General features: G+C 40.9%; 1 protein-coding gene across 1 annotated transcript; it reads left to right on the top strand.

Moving 5' to 3' along the window:
• Positions 1-505: 505 nt before the first annotated feature.
• On the top strand, positions 506-11232 carry ARRDC3 (arrestin domain containing 3). The gene is made up of 8 exons (XM_026866615.1): positions 506-550; positions 1631-1712; positions 4200-4347; positions 5614-5716; positions 6109-6365; positions 6792-6954; positions 7732-7886; positions 9291-11232. Exons 1-8 carry the CDS (start codon positions 535-537, stop codon positions 9345-9347), a joined length of 981 nt encoding a protein of 326 aa, XP_026722416.1. The 5' UTR covers positions 506-534; the 3' UTR covers positions 9348-11232.
• Positions 11233-15138: the final 3906 nt, after the last annotated feature.

Genomic DNA, 15138 nt, shown 5'->3' with positions numbered 1-15138 from the left:
ACCCCGGGAGGGACGGCGGTGTCTCGGCGGAAGGCGAGCGCGGGTCGCCCCGCCTTTCCCTCCCTCCCTCCCTGGGCCGGCGGGGAGCGGATCTGCTGAGCGAATGCGGCGGGTGTAACGTATACCGTATGTATATGAGGCGGGCGGGCTGGGGATCCGCTCGCGCCGGTTTAGGCCGGTCGGCTCCTGCTCCAGCCTGGCCCCTGATTGACAGCTCAGCACTTGTTTACCACAGCGGCCGCCCGGCTCGGCGGGACTGCTGAGCTGGCAGAAAGGGAGGAGGAGGAGGAGGAGGAGGAGGAAGAAGGGGGGAGGCAGGACGGGAACTTGTCCGTGAGGAGGAGACATCGCCGTGCTGGGAAATTAGAGCCGCAGCCGAAAAGCAGCGATCGCCTTTTCTCCCGAACCCACCACCCCACACACACACACACACACGCGCGCACCCCACGCCCCCGCCAGGGAAAAAAAAAATAAAAATTATTATTCAAAAATAAAAACGCAGCCCGGCGCGTTTTCCTGGCGTTTATTTCCTCGATGTTGCGCGCTGAAGGTGCGTTTGTGTCGATATAACTTGCCGGTGGGCTCTTACTGTTTTATTCTATCCCTTTTTTTTTTTTAATTTTAAAATATTCTCGGCGCTCTGCAGCGCGCTGCAGGAAGGGGAGTATGGGCATTTCTGCAGGACAATGGAACTTAAAATCCTCCTGTGCGCCTCCATTAACGCTCCAGCCCATTAAATATAATTGGTCGCCTTTCTCATTGTCTCGTTATATCCCCTTTTATTACTCCGGCGCTTTTTTATGCGCAAGATGCTCAGTTATTTTTCTCTCAACTTTCTGTTTTGATGCAGTCAGCATTTTTCTGGGTTTATGGTAAACACGTCAGAATAAAACTGCGAATTTCATGCAGCGTTTAAAGAAATCATGACCATAAACAAAGGTTGGCTTTCTCGGTGGGACCAGAAAATATCCGGATCTTGCTGTCTAAGCACGATCAAGTGAACCTAGCAATAAAATAAAAAAGTTTAGCTGTAGACCGTGTCAGTCGGGCAGCTTGCCATTTTCTGTGCCTGTGAATTTGTCTGGTACTTTCCAGGTGGTGCTTGTACACCTTTTTTTTTTTTTTTTTTTTCCTTCTTTTTTTTTTTTGTGATTAATTTCTGGACAGTGTTGCCAGGCAGGAGATAAAAGGCAGCTGAATTACTAAATTTAATCTTACGCAGCAGACTTTGTGCAGACCACTTAATGCTGTTAAAGAGCCATCTCTGCTCAGTTTTAATGAGGAATCGCAGTGGAAAGCGTGATTTCCATTACGAGTCTTGCAGGCAGGCCTTGAAATGGCAGCAGTTGCAACTGTGTCAGTGCTCAGGGGTGGGAGTCTAAATTAAAGCAAATTAACTTTTGCTTCTGTGGAAGGTGAATCTGGCGATCTCACCCTTTCCGTGGGTAAGAGTTTTCCCTTCATCCCGCAGGTAATAGGAATGGACATGAGACCCTTGTGTCTGGGACACCACGTTCTTAAGTGCTGTAATGAGTGTGTAAATCCCTTTTGTTCTGGTAAAGAAGCCCCATGTAATGTATAAAATCTGTGCAGGTGGAATAGTGTGTTGGTTTTATTTTCTCCCTCCTAGACGATGACAATTCAGAAGAAGGCCTCCACACCATCCATTCGGGAAGGCATGAATATGCATTCAGCTTCGAGCTTCCACAGACGTAAGTGCCTGCACACAGTCCTGGGCCCTGCTGCCCATCTGCCTGAGCCAAACTCCCGCTGTGGGTGGAGGGGAAACCTTTTCAGTGGTAGTAGGAATTGTGCTCCGACATGCAGCGGAGGACATAATCTCATTAAACTGAAGAGGTTGCTTTTAAACCGATACACACTTTTTTTTTTTTCCTCCTCAGTTCAACAAAACTGAAGATCATTGCTGCCCAGTTTCTTTTGACCAAGTCCTACTGACTTAGTGGTCTTTGCATATCTTACTCCTTCCCAAGAGGAGGGAGGAGAATTTAAACCCTGACGGGAGTACTGGCAGAGTGGCTGAGGTACCTTCTAACCCAACCAGCAGTTTACTGGAGCCATGCAGACCAGCAGAACTAGAGATAAGATCAGAGCTGAATTGCCTGGGCTCAGTCTGGAAAAGAGGTGGCAAGTTTAACTGTGTTTGAACAACAGAGGAGGTTGTTCTCCTTTTGGGTGTACATACCCAGGCTGGCCTTTAAGCAGAAAGCCTGGGTGGAAGTAAGCAGGAGGATGGGTGGATGAATCAAGAAGAATTCCCATCCCTAATCCCATTTGTCTCAGAAATTAGTGGTGAAGCAAGAGGGAGAACGGAAACGTTAAGATGTTGTTCCCTCGCCTCAAGTCTGAAATGTGCTATGTAGACATTGTGAATGGAAGATTGATACCTAAAAGAGTTACCAATACAAAAATTGCCTAAAAATACGAGTTGTAATAAAATTTAAATACACAGGAACAGAGAGGGAGTCTTTGACATGGATGGAAAAAGGAGCCTTTTGCTATAAAAGGCAAGCAGTGAAGTCATAAAGGTTGAAAAAAATTTGGCAGTGTGTGATGTGAAATAGCTCAGTACCTAATATTAAAGCTAATAAACCATCTGTTTATTAGAGGTGCTGGTTTTAGCAGAACCTGCAGATGATAAATGCTTTTACGGGTCTGCTTCAAAGTGAACAACACAGGATTTAACAGTAGATCTTACTGGAACAGTGGAGGAAGAACTGTGTACATGGAGATTTTTAAAGACAACTTAGCATTTCTCAACTACAGAAAGAAAGAAGCCTAATACTGACCTTCCCCTAAGTTAGAAGGGACATATAAATCTGAAAAAAAAAAACAGAACATTACCCGTTGGACGTGAAATGCTTGAAGTGAAGCAGCTAGCGAAATACCACAACCGTTGGTCAAAACACAGCTTCTAAGTGACATTAAGGAATTACTGTGAAACCAGCTGTTGATAATACTTGAGAAAACAAAGGCTGATATTAAAAGCCTGAAGTTCTACACTGCCTACTTACTTGTTGTTTTGTGTCCATAGAATACTTCCAAAATTTACTTAAAACTGCAGAGCAACAGTGGAAAGAAAGAAGACACACTGGGCTTACTGATATTTGCCTTAAAGACTGTGGGGCAGGATGAAATATTGGAAGACCCATTAGAAAATCCTTTATTTTTGATTATTGGGGAGGGGGGAGATAAACATTTCAGATGTGCAAATAGAGAAGTCAAACATGTAACTGAAAAGTACTAGCATGGCTAGTTTTATGTATTCCCTGTGGAAGATAAGGAAGCTCTGCAAATTATTTACTTAGTTTATATATTACTGTGTTCAAAACATAGTAAAATAGGAAAAAATTTGCATAAAAGGAGAAAATAAGTTATGGAAAACTACTGTTAATTGGAAATAACTGGAATATAAAGATCTTTTGTCTTTCCGTTTGTGATGTTACAGGATAAAAAGGTGATGCTGAAAGGCTTGGAGATCCTTTCCACATCGTTTTTCCTCCAGCTCCCAAAAAGGACTTTTCATGTGTCAAATTTAAGAGCAGATAGTCTTGATGACTTACATATAATTACATATGTACATCTGTACGTAATACAGATGTTTTGAGCTGGTCTCATCAGGGTAGAGGAAGGCTAGAAGGTATTTAAAGTAGCCTCTCTCTTAAGAACTCTTAAGTTGAAATATTTACTTGGCTTAAGGCAAAACTGCAGAATTGCTGAGTTACAGCTAAAATCAGTCTACGGACACTGAGATACCAGCCAAGTAAACAGTAGACCATGATGTACAAAATACAGTATCTGAACCAGTAACTGGTTGACACTAATGCTAAATTTAAGTTGATAGTCTTAATTTGACCTTAAAAGGGCAAGCTTTGCTCTTAGACGTGAAAGTGGCCTCTTAAGTCTAAAGGAAATGTGTACTCTGCTGGCATTTTCTAGTACAATTCTTTAATTGATTCTTAAAATCTATGCAAAACTATAGTAGGATGAATTGGAGATGATTTCTTCTCCCGCTTTTAATCTTGAATTCTTCTGAGATACGGAAACTTTGCAAATAAGTTACGCTGTATTAAATGCTACAGTGCATTAAAAATGCAGTTCTAGATACTAATCCCTGATCTGATCAATTGTATCATTATTAGACAGACTTTACTCAATTTTGACATTTGTGTCCTGCACAGACCACTTGCTACCTCATTCGAAGGCAGACATGGCAGTGTGCGCTATTGGGTGAAAGCCGAATTGCATAGGCCTTGGTTTCTACCAGTAAAATTAAAGAAGGAATTTACAGTCTTTGAACATATAGATATCAACACTCCTTCATTACTGGTAAGAATTGACAGAATTACTCACTCTTTGTTTCTGGCATAAAAATAAAGTATAACTGAAACAATATCCACATCTAATTTTACCTCTTATTTATTCACTAGTTTAGTTAAAGATTATCTTCTAAGTATTACATCAATTCAGCAACTCTGTGACTACTGGTATTTTGAAAGCTACGTTTTCCCATACTTTGAGTTGCTTTGCTTTTAAAACATGTAAAATGGCTTTGTCAGTTTAAATCGGTAATACTAAATTGTGAAATTGTCACTAAGAAGGAAAATTTTGGGAACTGTTCCTCTTTTATTTTTAAATAAAGAACAATCTGTGGAAGGAACAGTGAAACTTTAAAAGAATATTACAGAGAGAGTCTGCTAACTTAAAAATGCAAAGTAAAAGATGTGCTGATGTGCATAATTGATAATTTCCATATGGATGGTTTTCTACCAATGGGGAGAAATTATCACAGTTCTGCAGAGTCTTTTTCTGAAATGTCATTTCATTGAAATAACTTCAGTACCACAACTGCTTTCAATGACGATTTGATTTCAATCTAGCCTAAAATTCCTCTTGGTTTTTTTCTTCCTCAAATCCTGATCTATGGGGGGTGGGGGGGGATGGGACACACAGACACCCTCAAAGTCCATTTGAAATAGTTTTCTTGTGTGTATGGGTGAAAAATCAGACTTGCAAAGGGACATTGGCCTTGCACAAATTCCATTAAAACCAAAGGACTCCCATTTTGACTTTAATGGTCTTTGGATCAAGTCCTAAATCATGATACTGTGTAAAATAACAAAGTCTGTTTAATATAGATGAAACGGGATCATTCTGAAACAGAGGAAATAGCAGGATTCAAGGTTACAGTACTTTAGCTTAGTTACTGTTTCTGAAATACGGCGTACTGGAAAGATGTTCTAGTTTACTGAAAAATTAAAAGCTCTGCCAGTAATATGTTGGGATATGTAGGCTATAAAGCCTTTTCTCAAGTTACACAGTATTTAAGTATAAAAGCTGTTTTAAGTGTGACTGTGGTATGAAGTGTAGCAGCAAAAGCAGTGTGTTTATGAGTAAAGGGATTAGAATCAACCTTATCTGCATAGTGCCATTGAAACTCCTTGAGTTCTTCCTCTAAATAAAACTGTCTGTGTTTATCAAAATAGGTAATAAGTACATTAGGAGAATTTTCTCTGTCAATTCAAATGCATGAAGGGATTCATGGAACTCTTTAATTAAATGGGCAATCTTGTTCTTTTTTTTTTTTTTTTGCAGTCACCCCAAGCAGGCACAAAAGAAAAGACTCTTTGTTGTTGGTTTTGTACCTCAGGCCCAATATCCTTAAGTGCCAAAATTGAGAGGAAGGGCTACACCCCAGGTACGTAACAGAAGTAATTCTAGGAAATGTTTTTCCTTCCTTTTTAAAATGACAGTTTGTACTTGGTACTTTTATATAAATGAAATATGTAAACTATTCTTATCACCTCAGTCTGCATTCAGCAGTCTTATTGCTGTTTTCTTAACTGCAACTAATGTTGTTCACTGACGCGGGCTGGGTCTCCAGATTGTCAGAGGACACCTGCTCCTATTAGATCTGTACGTCTTTCTTGGAGATCAGCTCCTGGTGATCCTATTCCTGTTTGTGTCAGTGGATGTTTTTTGAGTTAGAGCATCACTAGCAGTACCCAGTGCATTATACACAGAATGTGGCAATTGGCTTAAGATGCCTTGCAAATGTAAAGAGAACATGAAATTTCTGTTTTGTTTCAGGTGAATCAATTCAGATCTTTGCTGAGATTGAGAACTGCTCTTCCCGTGTGGTGGTGCCAAAGGCAGCCATTTACCAAACACAGGCATTTTATGCCAAAGGGAAAATGAAGGAAGTCAAACAGCTTGTTGCCAACCTGCGTGGGGAATCCTTGTCATCTGGCAAAACAGAAACCTGGAATGGCAAACAGTTGAAGATTCCACCTGTTTCCCCTTCAATCCTGGACTGTAGCATAATCCGTGTGGAGTATTCACTGATGGTACGTTGGGTGGTCTGTTTCACTCGAGCATGAGTAGTTTCCGCCGTTCTTGGAATAGCTAGCAAAGCATTCTGTGCCAGCTGGTTACAAAAGTAATGCATATCCTGGGATTAGCCTCCTGTAACTAAATTCCATTTAAATCACACATGTTCTTAAAACAGTTGTGCACCAGCTAAGTGAATGTGTTAAGAGTAGGTGACATTTCCACGTGAGGGCTCATGTTAAGAATCCTGAGCTGGTTCTGACTCGGGGAGCTTTTTGGCTCCATCAGGGCATTGACCCTAAAACTAACAATAAGAAACAAGTTCCGTATGGAACACTCCATGGATAGAGAATTTAGTCTAACCTGATAGTTAAAGTCTAATAATTATGAAGTGCTCATATGAACCTGGATTTTAATCATACACCTCTTCTGTTGTTCTTTAGGTATATGTTGATATTCCAGGCGCCATGGATTTATTCCTTAACTTACCACTGGTTGTTGGTACCATTCCTCTACACCCGTTCGGTAGCAGAACATCAAGCGTGAGCAGCCAGTGTAGCATGAACATGAATTGGCTCGGTCTGACACTGCCCGAAAGACCAGAAGGTAATTCGAGAATGCAAAATCCCAATCATCTTCCTAGTCTGTCTTCATTTTTGTCTGCTTTATTCATGGCTGTCGTGCAAACAGACCCAAATTACATCCTTCATAACAAAGGCCACAGGAAATCCCTTGTGGATGTTTCCTTGCCACCTGCTTGTCCTCTGGAGAAGAGGAGGATTCTCTCCCTGCTTTCCTCTCATGGGCCAGCAGTGAAATCGAACTGCTTGGGAGCTGGCACAAGTGAGAGTGCAGGATGGCACTGTTACCTGTGCAAAATCCATCCTGCCTCCAGTATCCCAGTTGCATCCTTGGTTGCGAGGCATTGTGGTAGTGGCAGTTGACAGCATCCTTTACCAGCCTTAGTAGCCAAGGCTTTGTGAAAAGAGAATGTAAACCATTTTAGTGGAGAAATCTCTTGTTGGAGAAGAACCTCTGTGTCTCACTCCCTCTGTTGTCACATAATCTACTAAACATCCCTTTTTTATGTATGAATCCCAGACTTGAATTTGTGGAGCACAGAGGAATGCAGTGTTATGTCATTCCTGCAGAAATTCAGTATTCTGGGGATGCTTTAAGTTATAAAGCCACCATAAGCAGTGGTTGGTCTGCTCTTGGATTTGAGCATGATCTTGAAGGAAAACAAAGCAGCCTACCATGCCTTTCATGTTCAACAGCTGCTGAAGTCCTTTACGATGATAAAAGTTTTAATATCTATCATGTTCTGTGTTTTGACCTACGTAAGAACTTTTTGGTGGAACTGCATGTGCCTTTTCCCTGCAGCACCTCCTAGCTATGCAGAAGTGGTCACAGAGGAACAAAGACAGTCCAGCCTTGCACCCATAGGTGCTTGTGATGACTTTGAGAGAGCGCTTCCAGGACCATTGTTTGCATACATCCAGGAGTTCCGTTTCCTGCCTCCACCCCTCTATTCAGAAGTAGGTACCTCAGACAGAATATGGTGATTAACTCACTTTTTTTTTCTGAATTCTGTCTTGTGGAATAAACATAGGAAGTTGTTCCTCCTTCCTAAACATCATTATTAAAATGATGCACAGGGTTTAAGGCGACTTCATTTTAGCAAACTGCAGGTGAATTGCATCAAATCGCTTTCAGGATTCTTCACAATCCTGATGCTTCATAGAAATTGCCAAACTGTTGCATACCCTCTTAGCAACTTGATGATTAAAAACTTGGATGAGCTATGTTTGGTTAATTGGCTAACACCAATGGTTTGGGTCTACAGATGCACACCACGTTTTTCAGCTCTACTTCTTTCTAAAACTGCTCTGTGTTTTTGCTTCTGCTAGTAGTTGTTTCAGGAGTTCCATGTAGAGAAGTCACAAAGGGTATTTTCTGACGGGTTTCTCCAGCACTTCTGCCTGCACTTCTACTTCCATGAAAGCCACTCAGTAACTGATGTAACTTCAAGAGCTTTCCATGTTTTGTATTTTTCAGGATAAAGCCAGTGGTACAGGACAGAAGTTAAAATAGTGTCCTTTGGCTAAATCTTGCCTGAATTTACCCACTGTTGATTTTTGTTTTGTTTTTTTCTCTTGAAACACTAATCTGCTGTTTTCTGGGCAGAGAAGGGCATGGCTTTTGTGTTCTGGAGACTCCTTTGAGGACTGTGCTGTTGCTTTACCCTAGAATACAACTCAAGTCCTTTTCATTTTACAGACTTATAGATTGAGAAAGAAGCCATTTTTGTCCTCAAAATGTACAGTTGTATAAAATTAGCTGATAAGAATGTTGACTATGCTGTACAATTAAGCTATTCTTTCCATATCCAGTTTTGGGGACCTAAGTTAGCAGGTTATTCCCCTTCTTCCTCTTGTAGAAAGGAAATGGTAAGATGTGGAACACGTGAACCTGTAACATGTTTCATGGAGTGTTTGAGGGTTAATTACTTGTAAAGTAAAAGCAGAGTGACTCTTTACTGATAACTTTGTCTTTGGAAGCAAAACGCCTTCTGAAATATTTTTCAAGTTACATTTTTAGTGAAGGAGTAAAGTTGTCTTCTTAGTGTAAAATAAATCAGACTTCTGTGCTACTAAAGCAGATTTCTTCAAGTTTTGCATTAGTTCTTCATGCTTACCCTTAAATTACCATCAGCCTGTAGTTTGCATTTTTCCCCTATACCTAGTTATAATTTTTCACTCAAGTTTTCTCTGACTAAAGGTTTTTCAGTTATATGGATAACCTTTGGATTGGGAGTACCATTTATTTCTGTGATTGCCTTAGCCTTGCCGGTTTTGATGGGGTGGTTGTTAGGTTTATTTCTAGGACGGACTCTAAAAATGCCTTGTTTGTGGTTTGTTTTTTTTTCCTCTTTTGGTTAGATTGATCCAAACCCAGATCGACCCACAGATGACAGACCATCTTGCCCCTCTCGTTGAAGGAATCTATCCTGAAGAGTTGACTTCACTTGGGTTTTGAATCATACCTGCCGTGTTGAAGGTCAGGGTGTCATTGTGGAGATATGCTTTCAAAGGAAGTGGTTTTGCTCTTGCCTGTATGGTGAATACATGAAAACAACCTGTGATCGTGGTTTGAAGCCTACAGTAACATTATAGGACTGCTCCACATGCTTGAAGACCTGAGCTCTTTACTTTTTTCTCTCTTTCCCCACCCTACCCCAACCCCCTTAAATACTGGCACATACTAGGAGCAGCCTTACTAACCTACAGTCATGTGTGTCAAAAACACTCAAACCACATTGTAAGAGAGGGAAGTCTTCCTCTTATGATTTGGAAATTTGCACATGTGCACATGCTCACTGCTTACGTTGTGCAGTTCAGTGTCACTACAGCTTTTTTCTCCCTTTATGCTGGACTGTTGTTACCCCTTCTCTTAATTTGTTTGTGGTCCGCACAATAAGGAGCAAAGGAAGGCTTTGGCAAAAAAAAATAACCACCAAGAGCAACAGACTTTGACAAATGCACTGACTTTTTCCTCTTTTTATTTAATGTAGCCTGGACTTTACCTGTATATGCACATGCTCAGAATTGTCCTAGTAGGCTGATCATGTATCACCTCTTCAGCTTGGATCCTATTGTGGATTTATTTACGAACATCAAATGCCTTCAAGCCAATCCTTCTTGCTGTATGTTTTGCAGCCTACTGTAGTAGATAAGCAACAGATGTGGGGATAGGGGGGGGGGTTGCAGAGTTTGTAGAAAAACTTAATAGACTTCCATCAAGATTGTATAACTTCTTGATTTCTTTTAATAATTTGTTGCCTTTCTACTATTCTCGCAAAGCAGCATTTTGTTACAGACTGCCTAAAAATCACTTAATCTCAGGTGAACTCATCACTTGCCAAACTGTTGGAATGCTATTTGTTTTGTTACGTTGCACTGTTGAGTTACTTCTTTTTTTTTTGATTTTTGTGTTTGTGTTTTTTTGTTCTTTGAGAGGGGGATCTAGAATAGGGACATACACAAAAGTTAAAAAATGCACCCTCGTTCATGTTTCTTTTTCTATGTCACCAAAAAAAAGATGTTTAAGTTGTGAAGCTTTAAAAAACAAAAGCAAACAAACCAAGGCACAAATAACAGCAGTACCAGCAGACACCAGCCAAACCTCAAAAGAATTTTAAAAGGAAATAGTCATACACTGTTGAGGTTTCATAGATTGGTATCTCAAGTAGTAGGGATGGGAAGGGAAAGCAAATGTATTTTTATATATAGTTACCTAATCACCAAAAATTCTATATGTAAGGAGTCTCTAGTTGAAAGTATATTTCAAACTGCAGGAAAAGCTTGGACTATGCTAAGAGCTCAGTTTGTGCACTTTGTATTATCTTCAGGGTTTATGATACTGTAAAAAATAGCAAGACTAGAAGTATAATTAAACTGGGCAAGATTAGTGTTACCAGCCATACTCAGATACTGGTTAGCTAGAGTTGCTTCCACAGTTGCATCTTCCATGGTACTGTCTAAGAGCTGTAAAACACAGAAGGGTGGATTCCACCCTGTCCTCATTCAGAATGCAAGAAACGTTGTGGAAACAGCTCTCGACCTTGAGGGTGCCCCAGGGAAGAGGAGTGCAGTGGAGCCACTAGATGAAATACCAGCATTTGTACGCTAGAGATTAACCACAAAAGTCAACTTTTCCTTTTTCAGAAACTATGTAATACAGGCCGTTGACAAAAGGGAACATGCTTCTGGTGTTGGGACTTAAATCACGATGTAATCCATCGAGTATTGATCTCCTTGTGCAATAAAACAGCTCGGAAGGGAGCAGGAGAGGGGAGGCTGGCCTGAACTGCATGGTGCTCCTTCTGCCTTGTTTTTAAGGCTTCATAAATGCGACAAAAGTAGGCTTTTTCCATAAGTGGCCTTCACGAGAACATGAACGGTAATTCATGTTTCAAAAGCGACAACAGGGTGATAAAATGAGTCGCGTTTTAAGTGATTCAGTTAAAAGACTTGGGCTTTTGGCAAGAATATTGGATGGCAAGGAAAGTGGGTGATGTCTTACGTTATTAGGCCAATTTTGTGAATGTCCCTTACTTCTACCCTCTCCAACCAGACAATTTTAAAAGCTGATGGGATCGTTGGCATAAAAGGGCATTTGGTGGTTTTACTTTTTTTTTCCTGTTTTGTTACTTTAACAGACTAGGGAACAATTGCTGATATACATAGCATTAAAGTACTTATTGCAATATAATGGAAAATTGCATATGGAGCAGGATTGACCAATATTGTAATAATTGATGTGGCATCACAGCTTTTGTGATTAAGGTAAAAAAATTCTATATCCTTATCAAATAAAAGACTTAGAATTTAAATTGCGTTGTCAGTTGTTCAGAGGCATTATTCTTCTTCCACAAGTATTGGTCAATTCTCAACGTTATAAAACATGAGGTTCGCAGCTGTAGCCCAGTATTTGATAGATAATTCTGATCTGAATTAGGAAAAAGTAAGTAAAATCCAAACATTAGAGAAACAAAGTGCAATATTAAATGTTTGCTTTATAGATTATATTCTATGGCTGTTTGTACTTTTTTTTTGTTTTTAGTTTTGGTGCTGAATATGTCCTTGTAGACTCTGTTTCAAGAAAACTATGTGGAAAACAGTTTAATTTTTCCTATTGCTCTTCCTTGTGGAAAATAAACTTTTGTAAAAAAAAAAACAAACCCAAAGCTTTAAATTTCATAACTTTCTTATGCATGACCTGAATATGCAAAGCATGTCTGTGTATAAAACAATAACCGTGAGGATCGTGTAACAGGGGGAATGTACTACAGCAACATGTGAACTACTTGTCTTAAATTAGGGGAAAAAAACTTTGTAGAAGTCTACAGCCCTGTACTGCCACAGTCCCCTTCCAGCATCCCCCAGCAGCATACCCTGCGGAGCTGAAAATTCTGAGTTTGTTAATGATGGAGAATCCAGGCAAACTTTTTTAGGCTGTTTCCCCGCCCTATTAATAACGCTGTTAATTTTTGCACAAGTTCTGGTTCAAACCAGTAAGAAACATTAAAAAAAGGTTCTGCTGGTCAAGGATGCCAGTTCACTTGGACACCAGAGTAGGCTGATTTTACTGTTAATTAAAGGATATGACTAATCCCACAGAAAATAAGCAGTAAGAAAAATACAGAATAGTACACTTAGTACATGCACTTAAGCAGGCCAGTGTACCTAACTACTACAGGATGGGGAGAATAGTGTTTAAGAAAGATACATTCCCATTTTCATATGTTACTGACATCCAAATCCACAGTCACTGGGCAGCTCCTGTTGCAGTGAGTGTTTGGAGAACCTTTCCAGGCATGTGGGAAATCCTATGCAGTGTGTCCACCCGTAGGTGAGGCTTCTAAAGTCGCTACAAGTGGGTCCAGCCTTACATACCCAAAAGTCAGCAAGCCAGAAGAGCTGGCACCTTTGTTTTGCATGGAAATATCTGGTTTTATTCTGTAGGATTCCACCCAAAGTCTGGCCAGAGCTCATGGGGGAGAACCAAGGGAGGGTCTAACAAGGCCAAACTCTTGGGTTCTCGGCCTTGAACATTCAGCATTTCATCCTCACTACTGATTATATTGTGTCTAAACTACATCTTTGACTAGTAAGCATACACATGTCATTAATGATCAGACACTAATAATTAATCACTAATTGTAATACAGATTTCACTAACAGACAATAATAATGGGTAGCGTTTAGTCGTGAGGTTCGTCTAGAGGTCAACTTTTGGCCCTGGTACTACAGGTGGTTTCTCATTTCACTCATCCACTTGGAGCTCCATAGCAGAGTGACAATGGAGTATTTTTCTCAAATACCAGCCTAACCCTTCTTGGTAACCCAAGTTCCTAGTGCTATGTGGGAGTGTTAGAATTTAAATTAACATCAGCATCTTTTAAGGGACACACACTCCCAGCAGTTCTGTGCAACTTGACACCTTACCTTTTTTAGAACAACGCAGCATTTTCTTGAAACCTCACGTTTTCTAGACCAGCACCTCTACTTAATTAATTTAAGCTTAGGTTTATCACCAGTATTATTATAAAGTTGCGAATTACCACAGTTTTATTATTTGAGATCTGATTTCCTTTACTGCAAATGTTTTTTTATTTCTGAATATTAAAATACTTAGGCACATGTACAAGTCTGTGTTACACCAGGATGTAAATCTTAACGGCTCTTCCACATCAGCTGTGCATAAAACCGTACAGAAGGGCAGCAAGTTAACAACGCTTGAGCCCTTGAGCTTCTGAGAGATGCAAGGCGATGGTCACTAAATTGATCCAACACGTTTTCTGGAAATTAACCCAGCTAAAACGTGTATCTAGTGCTTTTTAACCCCCTTCTAGATTTAAGCCTTTTTGTGTTTTACAGAAGTGAACTGCTCACTTGCCATAAACTCGAGGCACCTTAGCTTTCCACAGCAAGGCCACGAGCACCAAGCCCAGCCGCAGAGTTTGAAGGAGGGTCTCCAGAAGCTGCACATGAAGCTGAACATCCACCCAACAACGGCTTTCCACGGAAAAATGTCAATCCTGCTGATTTTAACCAACTCCTGTGACTCAAGGTAAACAGCTATGGGCAACTCTACAGACAGTCAAATAAATGCCCAGCGTGGATTTTTGTGTTGCAGGAGGACAACTGGACGTGGAGTCCACACTTCCCACGTGTCATGAATTTTTGAGGGGATCCCCCCCCCGTCAGAGATCCACAGAGAGTTGAGGATGTGCCAGGAATTGCACTTGCATGCCCGTCACTGTGGATTTCAGCTCCTAGATTCTGTTTTTTTAGTGAAAGCCACTTGCAAAGGCAGATTGTCAGGCGTGTTCGACCTGCCGTCCAGACTGTCTCCTGGAAATAGGAGAGAATTAACCTGTTTCTTCTCCCAGCAATCATTCACTGCTGGAACTCCCCCACCTAGCTACAGCATGCTATTTTTAGAGCTGGATCTCCCTATCTCCTGACCTAGTGGACATTAGGACAGAGCGGTAGCTTCTGAGTAGAGGCCAGGTGCTGCCACGAAATCGGAGTGGAATGGTGTACCTCTCGTCTAACCCAGCTCAAAACGGGGAGGATTCAAAGTTCAGAAGGACACTGCATTTTGAGTTTGCTTCAGGCACCTTGCTATGATAAATGTTTGTCGTATTTGGATGAAAGACGGTGACCTAGAACAGAGAAGGCGAGAGCTTTAAATAGAACATTAAAATTGAGTTGTTTAGGAGATATATTTTTGGGGGGGGTAAGAAGATACATTTTTTTTTTTTTTTTTTAAAAAAAAAGCACATTCAGAAACTAATACCAAAGTGCAAAGCCTGGCACTATGCGTGCATTCTCTGCCACTCCAGCAGCAGAGTCTGGTGTCTTCTACAAGAAAAAACAAAATCTCTAAGATGGTGCATTCTGTCTACCACAAGCAGCTCCCTGCAGCGTTTCCAGCGCTTCCAGCGTTTCCAGCGTTTCCAGCGTTTCCAGTGTCCAGGGGACACTGGAGGGAACAACCAAGAGCACAGTGGTCCCCATTGCTTCCATGCATCCCTGCCGAGGGACCCTCACCACCCCCCTCGAGTCTCGCACGCCTTTGACTCGCCATCTCTCCACAAAATGCTTGGGGATGGGGAGGCCAGGAGCCATTAGCTGTTTACTAGTTTAATAAAATTATTTCTAAAATGAAGTTATTTCTAAAATGAACTGACGAGTGCAACGCTGTTCAGTCTTTCTCAAA

Source organism: Athene cunicularia (genome assembly GCF_003259725.1).
Source record: "Athene cunicularia isolate RWA chromosome Z unlocalized genomic scaffold, athCun1 chrZ_part3, whole genome shotgun sequence".
In the NCBI taxonomy this organism is placed as follows: domain Eukaryota; kingdom Metazoa; phylum Chordata; class Aves; order Strigiformes; family Strigidae; genus Athene; species Athene cunicularia.
The sequence above is the reverse complement of the archived record's forward strand: the minus strand, read 5'-3'. Positions and strand labels throughout refer to the sequence as shown.

Bases quoted from the DNA above. Each gene is read 5' to 3' on its own strand.
- ARRDC3 (XM_026866615.1), top strand. The intron at 4,348-5,613 runs GTAAGAATTGAC...TTTTTTTTGCAG, and splicing joins TCAACACTCCTTCATTACTG to TCACCCCAAGCAGGCACAAA. The intron at 6,955-7,731 runs GTAATTCGAGAA...TTTTCCCTGCAG, and splicing joins ACTGCCCGAAAGACCAGAAG to CACCTCCTAGCTATGCAGAA.